This window comes from Haliotis rubra, unplaced genomic scaffold (assembly GCF_003918875.1).
Source record: "Haliotis rubra isolate DU_JTF1 unplaced genomic scaffold, ASM391887v1 Scf3, whole genome shotgun sequence".
In the NCBI taxonomy this organism is placed as follows: domain Eukaryota; kingdom Metazoa; phylum Mollusca; class Gastropoda; order Lepetellida; family Haliotidae; genus Haliotis; species Haliotis rubra.
In genome coordinates, this window is record NW_025766968.1 from 5,766,964 (window position 1) to 5,782,942 (window position 15,979).

Sequence of the window (15,979 nt, forward strand, 5' to 3'; positions counted from 1 at the left end):
CATCCACACAACAGTTAATGGTACTTTAACCTTACTATATTTCATGTTGAGTTAATGTAGAACCCTTCAGTTGGAAGTTAGCATTGTACATGTGCTTTTCTTCCATTTCTTCTAAATGACTTGTTTAGTGGAAAAATATTGGAAAACTTAGCTAGTGGCAAAAGATGATAACTATAAAGCCAAACTGGTCTCTTCAAAAGTGTGCAGTCATTGAGTACACCATTTAGATACCATATCAAGTGCCTTTAAGACATTTGTGTAGTTCTATAATGAAGCACTGTATTACTTCTGTGTTGGGTAGTATGGTATATGGGTGTTATCAGTAGTGTGCTATATTGTGATACAGCATAGGTCTCTGGTAGATACGGTGGGTACATGGAACAGTGGTCTTGCTGGGTTCCTTACTAATTTCTGTAGTAGTAGTTGTATTGTGTTTTTTGTGTTTATAGATCGAAGACGCTACAATGGTAAGTCTGTTATGATGCCTGTCAGTTATATTTTGGCTCAGGTTTGGTCTTCTAAGTCATTTTGCTTTCATTATTGTCTTGTCAGTGACTAAAACTTAGCTGACAGATACAGGTGTGTGTACATCTTGTCTTCAACAGTTATTGAACAGTGCTGAGAAAACAAATTGTATTTTATTTTCTGGTTAAATTCCATTCGTTGGTGTACTATACACAATCTTTCATCAGATTTGTTGTTTCTGTTTCAGTCCTTTTCTTTGGAAATACAATTCCCTGATGCTTAATAAAAGTTAGTCTCCATGTTGTAAATACAGGGAACCAAATTTTAAAATTTTATATAAGATTGCATTATCTGGGAACAAAATCACTTTTTGAAAATTTCTTAGCATTATTTGTAGTTTAAAAGATGTTGTGACAAAAACCTTTATGTATACATAACTGTTGAAGAACAATTTGTATATGGCCTTTAATGATAACCTCTTTCATTATCAATTGTGGTATGTTGATATCTTCATTATGAATATGTGTTTGCTGCCCATTTGAAATGTAAGTTTTATGAAAGTTCTTGAAGGACATCTAAGTCAAGAACCTGTTCAGAAATTATTTGAAAATGATGAAGTCGACATGACTCTTCAAATTACTTTTTGTTTTCATGTTTGTAAATAATCAAAATATTTTGGTTCAAAAGGCAGCAAATCACTTTTTGCCAAGTTTTCCAGCTTTCAGTAATCTATGGCTGAAAAGATTCAAACTTGAGCACCTTCACATGGCAGCTGACAAAGGGCTTTTGGTTTTGATTACACTAACCGCATGTTTCTCCTTATTCTTCCGATTTCACCACAGTCAGTCCCTTGAGTTGTTGCCACTGCCCGGGTAGATGAACCACTGTCACCCACAGTGGTGGTATGCCATGCCCACATGCTAAAGTTATCTCCCCTTGCAAGCAGATTTATTCAAATTCTAATTACCAGCTTCCACCTGCCCACAGCTTTGACCACTGAGTGATGCTGATTTATATGACTACAAAAAATGTTAGACACATAAACAATCACTGTAGTGTACTTGATTTAGGATATCCTTATTGACAAGATGAAGTTGTCTTTATTTTGTGTGAAGAAGGTGAGCTGCTCAGAATATGTCCTCTGTTGGCCTATAGAAGTAGACAAATAGAAGCTTTTATTCTTTGCTATGAACAATGCCAGCTTACTGTCCCCAGAGTTACTTTTATGAAAGGTCATTTTTGCAATGGCATAGTTTTTATACACCAGGTTGTAGATTGTGAGTTACCTCCCTTGGTTGAAAGCATGGCTGAGTAGATATGCCTTGTATAATGTTTGTGAATGATGGAAACCGGTGTGGAGTTGAGTAGGGAACCCCTGTAGGACACAGGTGTGACTCTTCAAGTTTTGTAGTCAGAATGTGTAACTGAAATGAGTTTTTTGACAGTGTGTGCAAATTTGGCTTAAATCAATAACTGTATATTGAGAAAGTATATTTCTTGCCATAAATATTTGTATTATAAACACCAGTAATTACATATGCACGGTCTCTGGTAATTTTTTGACCTGTGTTTCATAAAAAAATACAGACCAAGATTCGCAATCGTATGTAGCTGTATGTTTCCAGGAATATTTTTACATGTTAAAGGACTATACAAATACTGTCCAGTCATCATAAATACCAGATCTGGCATGGCACCAGTATTTCTACACTGAATATATAGGTTGTGAAAAAGTGATATATCCTCACTTACGTTTGAATATATGTCACCTATACTACATGTCCGCCACCATATAGCTGGAATATTGCTGAGTGCAGCGTGAACTAAAATCACTCACTCTATACTACAGGCAGTAGATGATTGAAAAAATCTACAAGTCGACTTCACTTAAAGTTTCTCGGAACATGTCTTTCCTAGCCATACACACCACCAGCCCACATCAAGATGTTTCTCAACAGGGTCTGACCGTTTGTGTCGTCTCTACTTTAAGTCAGGCTGTGTTGTATTGTTGTACTGTTACAGTCTTCTATTTGTGTTTCATTTGGGAAATGGGAATTTATTTTTGACGTTCTCACTGTTTGGTCTGACACTTGAATACCTGCTGCAAGTCATTGCCCCTTAAAAATTTGACTTTTGTTCAAAGTTTGTGTAATTTATGTTGCAAAATTTTAAAGTGCTGTTGCTTTAGATATTCTGCTTTAAATATTCAATGTACAAGTAAGCTTAGGTATACAAGTATTGCTGAACGGTTGTCAGGGGTATTGTGCTTTTGGATATGTCTGCACAGGTTTGCTGCTTTACACTAAATGGTGGACTTTTTAAAAATAATAAGTATAAAATTTCATTCCCAAAAAGAATATTTGTTGAGAAACACTATTGAATTCATAAAATGTTATTGGAATAATATTAAAAAGGTGTAGCATCACTGTGTGCAAAAAAAATGATATTTCAGATCAATATACCAAAGAATATTTAACAGCACTTGTAATTTTAGTATTTCAATTCGTTGAGAAAAATCAGTTGTGTGATTTATTAACTTGAGCCTCAACTGAACATGGACATGCAGTTTCATTCCCAACTTAACTTGTTCTGTTTAATCCACTAGTTTATCTTGCACCGAGTCGCCGAGCCCAAGGTAACTACACCTGCATGCTGATCATATCATGCCTCATTCAGTTCCATCACCCATCTGTTCCGTCCTCCCACCGGGATGTTTCATGGTCTCCTCATTCAGTCTCTTGCCAAAGTTTAGCTGTTCTAGTCAAGGGGCTGAAAGAAAATTCAGTATGGCGGAATACTAAACTCATGGTTTACTTTAACTTATTCAAAATGGATGACAAAACAAGTTGTTTCCTTGTTTCACAGACTTTGATGGTCAGTATTCTTGGAGGATTACAGCAAAATGGAAATTGTTTCTTTGGGTTTTGAACATGAGCATGTTTGTAGAATTTCATGGTACCTTTTTGCTGTACCGTTCACAATATATGATACCAGATCAAATAAGTTTAAGATAACCATAGGCTTTCAGTCCCCTGAGAAATTTTGACTATATTCTGTCACCTGATTTGCTGTGAGCGCACTGTGCCAGCACCAGAGTAGGGTAGTGCAATTCATGGGACATTCTTCTCATGTTGTTCACATTGTTCATTTGAGCTTGTTTGCTAAGTCTTCCTTCACGTCTGTCTGATGCCATTCACTATCACAGAAGCCTGTGATGTAAGTTTGAAGGCTTTACTGTTGTGTCATATTGTTGAAACCATCAGGAACAAACCGATATTGTCATGGTTATGTGTCATGGGTGGGAGATACCATTGCCTTAAATGATTCATCCCATGTAAACTGGTTATGAGGGATAATTACTTATTGTATGTATTAGAACTTGACATAAAATGTAATATTAATCAGATTATATATCGCATGTCATATCTTTCCTTTCACTAAAATGTCACTGTTTATGACATACAGTTAATTGATTTTATGTAATCTTAAGAGCTAACAGTCTTTATCAATATCAAGGTGTCATGGTGATATATCCCTCCCCTTGTACCACAACCACTGAATAAACCCCATCTATCTCTTTCTCCTCTACACAAGACCCTTCCCCCTTTCCCTCCCATGGACTTTCAGATGCAACCACAAGGGACTCGGCTATTTTCGCATTTAAATTATTCACTCTTATGATGAACTAACATGTTAGAAGAATTCAGAAGTCACTTAGATTCATATCATTAGCTAACAGAGTCTGTAGACTCTTTTTACGGCTAACAACTTCTATAATATTATTTTTAATTTTTGTTATCCAGAAAAAGTTCCATGACTTCACAATCTTTCAACTTCTAAAAGTTTATCATGGACTTTCCTGAATGAACAAACATAATTAAGATCACAGATATTTAGGCTGAAAATGTCACCAATTTTGATGTTAGTTAGTTATATATACATTATACATACAAGCTGTTGTATTGATTACATTATCTTCAGGATTGATTCTGAAGCTAGTAGTTAACCTGATCTTAATAGTCAACAAGCTGTTACTAATGCCTCCTCTCTTTGCCATGGCAACGCTTATCTTTTCTTATGTTATTATTACCTAGAACGATAATTATGAGTACTATCCTTTCAGTATTATGATGATTAATAGTTCAGATTTTGCATTTCTAAAAGATATGAACAGTCATTCCTTAAGTATAAATGTACCACAGATTTCATTGGAGAGAAATTCATAATTTACAGTGGAAGTAATCTGGTTAATGTTAACACGGCTGTGAAACTGTCATTCTGAGGAATCCTGTTGTGTTATCAAGATGTATCTCATGAAAGTGTAATTATCTTTGATATTTTATTATAATACTGATAGTCAGGATATATATGATGTTAGTAACTAATTATACCTGCTCATTAGTATTACCATAATGATTAACATTAGAATAATTAATAAGAATAACATCCAAAGTACAGAGAAATATCGATCCTCATCTATGATGAAAACTGTTCATTTCATGTGTTTCGAATAGGAATGGCGGAAGAAACTCCCAATCAGTCTTTTGAAATCACCCCAACAGGTGAATTGCTAATATTTTATTTGGGGGCTCACATCTCTCTCTCTGTCATTTCTTCACAGTTGGTGGGTAGCCTCTGCACACGCAGCATTGATAATGTGACACGTCTATCTTGCACATGCGGCATTAACAGTGTGATACATCTATCTGATTTTTGCCTACTCAGCATTCACGCCTTTGTTGTGATGTCATGTGTTTATGTTGAAGTCCAAGACACCAGTGCCATTGTCAGTCAAGCAATGATATTTCATTATTTCACGTTCACATGAAAAACATCACATGTAATGATTATGGTCAGATTACTAATCTAAATTGATATTTTTTTAATCATCTTGCAAATATGTTAGAGATTTTCATGATATATATCTGAACTGTTTGTGAGTGAAAAGTGTCTGGAAGGAGTAGAGGACGAAGGTGTCAATGCTGGGTATGGCTTTATACATGCATGTTGTCTACGTGGGTGTGAGGGAGCAGGTTTGTATGATGAGACAGCAGAGGGATCAGCTTGTGGCAGGGTTGTAATGATTCACCTAGTATTGGTACATCATGATACTGTCCTCACCCACTATTGGTACCTATCCATACAATACTGTCCTCTGTCCTCACCCAATATTGGTACATCACTATACTGTCAACACCCAATATTGGTACTCACCGATATCAAACACCCAATATTGGTACATCGCGATACTGTCCTCACCCAATATTGGTACATCCCAATAACACCCAATATTGGTAGATTGCAATATTGTCCTCACCCAATATTGGTACACCCTGTCCTCATACTGTCATCACACCTGTCAACACCAACATTGGTACATCGTGATACTGTCAAGACCCAATGTCCTCACCCAATATTGGTACATCGCGATACTGTCCTCACCCAATATTGGTACATTGTGATACCTGTCAACACCCAATATTGGTACATCACCTCCAATATTGGTCGCATCGATCAGATACTGTCCTCACCCAATATTGGTACATCAGCGATACTGTCAACAATATTGGTACATCAGCATACTGTCCTCACCCAATATTGGTGTCCTCACCCAATATTGGTCATCGATACTGTCCTCACCCAATATTGGTACATCATGATACTGTCCTCACCCAATATTGGTACATTATTGCGATACTGTCATCACCCAATATTGGTACATCGCGATACTGTCCTCACCCAATATTGTAGATTAGTGATACTGTCCTCACCCAATATTGGTACATCGTGATACTGTCCTCACCCAATATTGGTACATCGCGATACTGTCAACACCCAATATTGGTACATCGCGATAATGTCCTCACCCAATATTTGTAGATTGTGATACTGTCCTCACCCAATATTGGTACATCATGATACTGTCCTCACTCAGTATCTGTACATCGCAGTAATGTTTTTATGCCTGTATTGGCACATTGAGATACATGTCTAGTTACATGATAGTAACTGGTACATGTATAAGACTGAAGACACAAGTCTTGAACAATAAGTAGGTCAAATGACCAGTTCGGGCTATTTGAAGTAAGTATGATTTGTTCGCATCCCTTGTCATTCCCTGTGATCGTGAAGTACAGCCCCTTTAGGAATGATATGTCTGTGCTGTGAACTTCTAAGTCATGGCAGTGAATCATTACAGCCCACTTGTCGCCACAAATAGCTCCGTCCCTCACTGGCACAAAGAGATCTCAGTAACTTTAACTTACAATAGTGTGGGCCCAGGTTACACATTCATCCTGAGTTCAGCAGATAGCAGAAGATCTACATTAAGATTCATAAACAAGTGTTGTGGTTCTAATGCCATTGTGTTTTAGGACGGGTTAGCTGGGTGAACCTTCTGGTCTTTTAATATAAAAAACAACCTGTAGGACGAAATTGGGCTGCGTTTGGTAGTACAGTGATTGGAACCACATCACTTTTTATGGATTCTCTTAGAATCTGGAGTTTTCAATTCATGAATTGGAAATCTGAGTTCATGAGGAAGCTGCTAAATGTATGAGATTGGGGCCTGCAGGTGGCCTTCTGTTCATGGGGGGAATTGATCAGTCACTTTTCTCCTGTAGTTCACAGTTCTTAGGGTTCACAGATCATAACGCTTGAGTTTGCTTCTTGGAATTGTGTGGAAATATACTACTCAAGCAATGTTAAAGAACATCTGGTTCTTTCATGTGTGTAATATGAAAGAAGTGGATGTTCTTTAACTTGTTTGTGTAGTGTACATGGGAGTTTCATGGAATGGTGTGGAGATGCTTGGGTTTATGGTCTCCTGTGCTGAGAGAGAACAAAATCATTTCCGTTAGCATGATGTGTATGCCATGAATGAAGTGTCCATCACAGAACCTTGAACTCATGGTTCCAGATATATGTGTTAATCAAGTGCAAGAAGCACTCCAGTGTAGATATATTTCAAGAGTTGTAAAATCCAAAGGCCAGCCATAGTTGCAACACTACCACAATGCACCGTAATCTATGAGACACTGTTTCATGTAAAGATTGGGATATGATTGCTGTGTTGATGCACATTTTCTTTCTCTGAATTAAACACATGGAATCTCTCACTAATCAACTTAACAAATACTATTATATACAGAATCTAACTAATAGAAATCTTGCCATATATTAACTGAGATTGCATAATTATCTCCCTTTAATATGTCTGGCTATGCTCTCTGTCAACTGGAATGAGGTTGTGGGAAAGGTCTTTATTAATGGTTACGTGCAGCAATGGCATCAGTTAAATGGCCACTGTTGGCAACTCCAGATTTTGTTTCATGGTGTATCTGTTAAATATTGTTTTCATCATGTTATAATGTTTTATTGTCACACTGCTTTCAAGGTTGTTATGACTTCTTTTGTCTGTGAAGACTCTTGTGTCCAACAAACCACATCAAATTGTAAATGTTTGCTGGTTACACGGGGGACTCAGTTATCTGAGTTGCCACAGTTCACCGTAGAAATGCATCCCTTTGGCACATCGAAAACCTATGATTATGGTTCTCTGTTCACATTGGTTATGTTTCTAGTTATGTCCACACCATAACTGTGCTAGTGGGGTTCAACTAAGTGGTGGGGCAGTGAGGTAGCCTTGTGGTTAAAGCGTTCGCTCATTACACCAAAGATTCGGGTTCAATTTCCCACATGTGTACAATGTGTGAAGCCCATTCCGTTGTCCTTCACCAGGATTTTGCTGGAATATTGCAAGAAGTGACGTAAAACCACTCACTCAACCAAGTGGTAAACATCACTTTGGTGTCACTTTGGGCTTTCCTTCCATATTAGCTGACACGCTGTGATGTAACGGGAATACTGTTCAAAGCAGCATTGGACCCAGCTCACTCGCTCACTCACCAGTGTTTGTCAAGGTAACTCAGTGAGTGCTAAGCTTGTTACTGTACACTCAGTCTTGTGTATGAACATCAGTACTCTACATTATACAGCATGGTTGTGATAAATGTATCCGTGATTGTGTGATATCATTCGCCATAGCCCCATGTCATGTAAGCACACATATCGTGTTTGCTTTGTGTATGGCATGAAGTGATATCATTTGTGGTCATGTACGAGAATGGTTTGTATATTACGATATAACAAGTCAACCTTTTGCGTAATAATGTCAAGACTTTTCGGACGTAACGGTTACATGAAGTTGAACTTTGGTTCTGCTACAGCAGTGTCAGAGTGAACTATAGTCCCAGCAATTCCCAATGGTTAAAGGGAGACTACTTCATTATTTGGTGCCTAGTCTGGGTCCAGTATTAGAAGTTTGCTTAAACATTTGACATTAAAACTTAAGATATTGTCTGGGTATAGCAAGGATAATCATCATCTGCTCAAGTTTTATTAATCAGTAATTGTGAGTTAGCACACAGGTTGGGTCATGTTGAATCTACATTACCAATTTGTCCTCGGTTAGTCTCCCTTTAATCCATGAATTAAATGAAATTACTGAAATTGGATGCATTTCCTATCAAAGGATTAGTGGCAAAGTGTTTACCACAGACAAATTGAAAATTTAATATGTGTTAGTGTGTCACAAAAACGTGTCCTGTTTGGGGAGCATGTTACATTTTTGTTCATGTTTTACAGAAGCAGCAGTGGATGTCCCTGGGAATGCCTTCGGAGCACAGACGTCCAGCCTCATTGTCCCAGAGAGCCCAGTCCTGAAGGCACCCCTAGCTGCAGAGGAGAAGTTTGATATGCAGAAGGTTCAGGCCGTGTCTGCAAGCGCGCCCGGTCAGAAGACCCCCGTCAATGGATCTGTCCCGGTTGACCCCTCCTTCCTGGAAACCAGCACCGATTCCATGCCGTCCTACCAACCAAACATGACGATGGATGACGACGAAGAGGATGACAAGACACCCAAACCGTCTCTGGACGAGCAGATTAAGCAGCTTGAGCAACAGTACGAGAAGATCACCAGCGACCAGAACCACATAACGCCTGGCGGCAAAGTTGGGGCATCACCTAAAGCCGCTCCTGCTTCTACCGGTACATCAAAGTCTCCGCCCAAATCATCTATGTGTGCAACCTGCTGCAAGGTTTTAACCTACTCAATCCTGTTTGCTGTACTTCTTATGGCGGTGACTGTTGTTGTTTTGTTTTACACTAAATTGGATCACCCATTGCTGGATGAAGGACGGAAACAACTGCAATTCCTCGAACCTGTCAAGCACTATATCGACGACTCAGTGGAAGCAATTGCCAGCAAGTTCAAGTGAAGAAATAACGTCTTATTTTTGTGTCAGAGTTATTTTTGGTTACATATCATTGGCAATAAGTGACAAAGCCAACTTGCAGAAAACATGTTACACCACTTAGATTGTGATAGAATCGTGCATTGTAAAACCTCTCCTTCTGATTATTCTATAGCACTCTGTTTGTTTTGTAGGATAGAGAGTGAGTAAACAGTGCAGTTATTTCTTATTCAGCAACAATGTATTCAGAATGATTGTACAGATTTAAACGAACATCACGAATCTCATATCATGTTTCTACATGTCAATTATAATATTAACTTATAATATAATTATTGGACAATGGTTAAACATATTATCGATATTGCATTTTACAGGAATTTTTATAAAATTTTACAAATGACAGATCGGGACTGATAATTTTTCTCTACCTCTTGTTAAAAACACAATACTGCCTTACCGATATGGCACAACTCAGGAAAACTTCCATTACTCTGTGTATGCCATCGCTATACATACATGATACACACTATCTGACTAGTAACCATTTAATGTGCCTACCGTGAGATAAAAGTGTTAAGTTTGTGAAATTATCATGTTTTAAAAGTCAGCTGCATCTGTAATGTCTTTGATACTTCTGTTATCTGAATTGAATAAATGTAATGCATAATATAGACTCTGACAGTTCCTAGGGTCCTTGTACACAGTTTGTGTGAAGGAGAGGTTTTAGTAATGCAATGTGGTGGGGATGTTACCATGGTGATTGCTTCTCCCTCTTATTCGCTATTTGCAATTTCAGTGAGTGCAAAATGTGAGTCTATTATTAGCCCTTTTAGCTAAATAATTTCAAACATGAAATTTTGTTTTGAAAATTAATATATTATGTCAGCAGTAATAGTGATATGAAATGCGATTGTGTGTCTTTCTCTACTTGCCAGTGTGGAGATATGCAATAACACTTTAATAATGAGTCAGTTTATCACCAAGTATTTGTCCCCACCATCTTGTTTTGTGTGACCGTGATCTGAATCTATTTACACCTCGCCCGCGGGTGCGATAATATTTCAGGCCCTCATCATGTGACTTGTGAGTTTTGTGACGCTTTTTTTCGCACATTGATGAGGTGTAACTGAAAGTTGAGGGGGCAAACCCAGAGGGAAGCATAGGAGGGTGCAGATGGATAGCAAGCAATTGTAGATTCACTGTCGATAACTTAATTATACTGCTAGAGGCATTTGTTTTCAAAATAGACTGAACAAAGATTTTATTTTGGGATAGATCTGGGATAATTTTGGGTGGTGTGATATGCCCTCTGCACCCTCCGATATAAAGGAATGGATTGTAGACAAGAATAATTATTTATTTGCAGATAATGTAGTTGATCAACAAAGTTTTGGTTAGTTTATGTGCCTGCTTGTGCAATTCTACTGATTATACTAATCCATCATGACAAAAATACCTGCTTTGCGTAAATGTAGACTAAATTGATTCAGCCAGTAGTTCAGCATGGAATCCATGTCAAAATTCACTTTCATTTAACTCTCTTATCCTCGAAGTTCAAAGCTGAGATTTATCATCCTTTGCAGTAGACTACCTTGCTTCTTAGCCCGAGTCCTGGAACAGAGGATACTGAAACCTATGGTTGCTATGATACGGTGGTTGCTATGTTACATTGTACCATACGTGATGCTGGTCATGTAGATAGTATAGAAAGGGCATTGATAACCTTCATAGTGTATGGTGCTACAGTCCATTATAGGAGGGTGTTAATTTGTTCGGGCTTGGATCAGTAGTGTGTTTTTTGTGTGCAAGTACTAAGTTTTGACAGTATGTACTGGAATGTTTTACCCAAATAAGTCTCAGCTTTGGGCAACTTGGTTTTCATTGGTTGGAGTCATCGGTATACTGGATTGATCATGTAGTATGTCAAGGGCATTGTCAGATGCTTTAACAACATGTCTTCAACATGGTGTAAGAATCAGTGTTTCCTACACAGATGTCAAAAAAAGGCAATGATTTGGCATGAGAATAAAATCTGGGAAGAGACAAGGTTGAAGCTATAACATGTTTATCCAGTAAGAAAGAATGTTGAATTACCTGTATATTCATTAGTTCTGGAAAGAAACTGATATAACAACTTTGAATGTTGAGGGAGACCTGGAATGTCCAAATGATCCGACTGTAAACCACTGTAGGATGAGAGAGTTAGATCTGCCTCTGAGTGCTGCTGGATTGGGTGGGCTTGTATCTATATTCAGCATCACAGGATGAAAGTGGGATATCGCGTATCACTGTATCAACTGGAGAACGCATGTTTTTTGTCACTAATAATCTGCCAGTCTGGAAACCCTTTTTCTTAAAAGTATAGTGTTTTGATCTCAAGGGGTAGAAATTTGAGTTCTATATTAAAGGATTTCTGTCTGTTTTATGTTCCAAATATTTAATTGTTTTTCATTTTAAATGGTAAGGTTTGGCATTTTTATGAGGAATTTCTTATTGAAATGTTGAAATTAGATGTATACATAGAATATTCATACATAATTGTTTAACTTTGTCTTTATTTATTTCTATCATTCTATGACATTTTCCTGCGATTTCGATTTTGAAATCCTGAAATATGATGGCAGATATTGGTACTAATTATCCACTTGTTGCGTACGCTTCATATTGTAATGTAGATATTTAGCTAGAATAACAACATGCTTGTATCTTCAGTTCTGCTGTGTTTCAAGTCCATGAATTATGCAATACAACTTGTTGTGTCCAACATACTGGCAAGACTAACATAATAACTCTCGGATCATCTCATTGTAACATAGGCCATTGTGTCATCGCTCATGGATCTGGACTTGGCTGTACCCTATAATCGACCCCCACTGCTGGAAGAGGCAAAAACCGAATTAATATTTTTAAATCATGTTGAAATTTATTAACAGATTATTAACTTTCATACGTTGTGTCAAGAAGATACTATGTTGTACACTGTTACATGTGTTTGTTATGTGGCATGTTTATATTGTATGTAAGCGCAGTCTAAGACTATGATTTTCCTGTGGTCAGATATGACTTTGCCTCTCTAGCAGTAGTTACCGCAAGTCCTCAAACAGAACATGGGTTGAAGGTAAAACCAGCAGGGCTCAAAAAGTCTGGAACAGAATCATTTTAGATTTCTTTAATCTAACAACTGTTTTGTAATATCACCAATTTTAAGATAATTTAAAATGAACTTTAAAAAGGCTGGTCTCAGAGACGGAAGCTTGGGTAAAAGTGTAAGAACCCAGGCATCTGTTTGAGGACTTTAGTTTTTAATCTTTTTGAATCGCTATACATTTTCTGAGCTTACCATTACAATGTTATTTTAGATCTACACGCCTTGCATGTTTTAATTCGAATAATTTGTTCATGTGTTTGGACATATCCACCATGATCTTTGTTGAGATTGTATGTACAAACCGATACTCATCTAGTTACTGCACATAAATTGTTACATATTCTTAATTATGTAGAACATATTGACTGAAGTTGGTGATATCTTAATTTTCCTCCAATTCTGTTTGTATAGAGAATCAATATTCTCTCCTCTGTATGGTGACCAGGCTAGAGGAACTGTAAGTGTATATACATACAAATATATGTGTTAAACTTGGCAGCCACTGAACAAGTGCTTTCTTAAGCTGTTGATTGTCCTAGATTTATTCCTTCCTGTCTATCACCTGTGTTTGTCGGTTACGTGATGTGTGGTGGTGTTTTATTTTAGACATGTTGTTGATGTTGTACATTCTTGTTAAAGACTTAGAAAGAAATACCTACATTTATACCTTCAAAACAACCACTTTTGTCAAGATTTATTTCTACAAACCACAGAATTTATATGTACTGTTGTGACCATAGAAACGTACCATCTATTGTAAGCATGAAACCAACCACATTCTAGATGAGATAGAATATCCGAATGTATTACAGTACTATTCTGTGTACATGGTAGTGTCCATCGATATGACAGTTATCAACCTTAATATGTATTACAGTACTATTCTGTGTACATGGTAGTGTCCATCGATATGACAGTTATCAACCTTAATATGTATTACAGTACTATTCTGTGTACATGGTAGTGTCCATCGATATGACGGTTATCAACCTTAATATGTATTACAGTACTATTCTGTGTGTACATGGTAGTGTCCATCGATATGACAGTTATCAACCTTAATATGTATTACAGTACTATTCTGTGTACATGGTAGTGTCCATCGATATGACGGTTATCAACCTTAATATGTATTACAGTACTATTCTGTGTACATGGTAGTGTCCATCGATATGACGGTTATCAACCTTAATATGTATTACAGTACTATTCTGTGTACATGGTAGTGTCCATCGATATGACGGTTATCAACCTTAATATGTATTACAGTACTATTCTGTGTACATGGTAGTGTCCATCGATATGACGGTTATCAACCTTAATATGTATTACAGTACTATTCTGTGTACATGGTAGTGTCCATCGATATGACGGTTATCAACCTTAATATGTATTACAGTACTATTCTGTGTACATGGTAGTGTCCATCGATATGACGGTTATCAACCTTAATATGTATTACAGTACTATTCTGTGTACATGGTAGTGTCCATCGATATGACAGTTATCAACCTTGATTATGTACAGAAATCATGTTGGAATTCTTATCTGGGAAATTATCAGAATAAAAAAATTATTTGGAATGACTAACCATATCCGAGATTCAAATAACTGATGTGACCTCAGTTCAGTATTCATGAATGACTAACCATTATTACTTCATAATGAAACAGAAAAAACATTGTATAATGAAGCGCGTATTTGGATTTTTGTGAGGTAATAACATTGAAAAGATGAAACAAGATTGTTCTAGGAATGTTGTTTCCCTGATTAACAGTGTACTGAGAAGAGTGAGTGTTTAACGTCTACCAATTTCATAGAGATTGTCTCTACTTTCAGCAGACTTATTTTCTACTCTCAAGAAATTATGCAAAACTTTGAATTTTTCAGAAAAATATATCTTACATTCTGCATTTTATTTAAAAGATATTTATATTTTTCTTATTTATTTACGAATTGATGAAATAAAGGTGCACTGTAGATGAAGGGTAGCTCGGAACACTTTGATTTGAGGCTTCCCTGGGTCATTTATGGGGGTTCATCCATTAATTAATTCATAGTTTTACCAGCTTTATCCTTCCCATGCTTTTCAACCTCAAATCATGCATTTCATCAGTGATGCTTTAGCCATTCAAAAATTTCCACTTGACAAAACGCACTTCTGATGAATTTTTCAAGGCACTTTTCTCTCGATTGATTTATATCTAACAAAAAAAGATTAATATCAACAACTTCTATCTATTTACCTTTTCATCCGAGTAGCTATCATCCCTCCAAGTGTCTGAGGGACAGTGGTGACACAACTTTCCTGGATTTTTAAAGACATCCCAAGTGATGAACAGCTTTATATATAACACATGCAGGACTTGTCTGCTATTTGACGAAAACTGATTTTCTAATATTAATGCATGTTTTATAAACCTCATGCCAAGGTCAACTTTAGTTCGCTGTTATTTTGCTATTATTTTTATTTTCTGGGGACCAACTTTTGTTCGTCCCTCCCTTCCTCGTGGTTGTGTACTGGCTCGCCTGATAACTCTGTGTCTACTTTGTAGAATGCATCATATCGAGCATTTACAAGGATTTTCAACAAAATAATAAAAAAAAATCCACTCTGTAGCAAAATAACTGTTTTTGTGTTTTGTTCTGTTTGAAACAGACTTGAGTGTAGCAGGTGCTTTGGAGAAACAAACACTGACAGATCATGCATCGGTAATATTGAAATTATCATTATCAAGCTGTATCTCTGCTGCCTGAAGATTATCAAGTCTACCAGACAAATCACTGTCCACATCTTTGTAAATGACGCACAATTGACCTTCGCAGACATTTTGACTTCCTGGTCATCATCTGTCAGTACTTGGTAGAAGAATGAGGGTGTGCAGAACCCAAGTGTGCAGTTGGCCTACTGTTGGAAACAAAGCATGGAGGACTTCATCTTCCGAGTCCTTACAACATCAGTCTCTGCACACATTGTATGCAATTGACTTATTATTCCATGTGATCCCCACCACGGGGTACCCTGCGAGTGAGTCAAGGTTGTTTAACACTGTATCGAAGAGACCCGGAGATAAAGGCGCAGCGTAACAACTTGTAATATATCTTGTGA

At 37.1% G+C, this 15,979-nt stretch overlaps 1 protein-coding gene and 1 long non-coding RNA gene across 18 annotated transcripts in view; one reads left to right on the forward strand and one right to left on the reverse strand.

Moving 5' to 3' along the window:
* LOC124282461 (FERM domain-containing protein 3-like) overlaps positions 1-15,495 on the forward strand; it is a 92,106-nt gene extending 76,611 nt beyond the window's left edge. For 10 of the 17 annotated variants that reach the window (XM_046718449.1, XM_046718450.1, XM_046718451.1 and 7 more), the window contains 4 exons: positions 450-467; positions 3,071-3,100; positions 4,980-5,027; positions 9,112-15,495. In XM_046718449.1, the coding sequence (XP_046574405.1) occupies positions 450-467; positions 3,071-3,100; positions 4,980-5,027; positions 9,112-9,743 (728 nt within the window). In that variant the 3' untranslated portion in view covers positions 9,744-15,495. The remainder of the gene's footprint in view (positions 1-449; positions 468-3,070; positions 3,101-4,979; positions 5,028-9,111) is intronic. The other 7 variants (XM_046718452.1, XM_046718454.1, XM_046718456.1 and 4 more) reach the window with 4 other exon arrangements.
* On the reverse strand, positions 5,761-6,572 carry LOC124282466. The gene is made up of 3 exons (XR_006900161.1): positions 6,260-6,572; positions 5,863-5,930; positions 5,761-5,798 (listed from the first exon to the last, which is right to left on the reverse strand). It is a non-coding gene; the product is annotated as an uncharacterized LOC124282466 (long non-coding RNA).
* Positions 15,496-15,979: the final 484 nt, after the last annotated feature.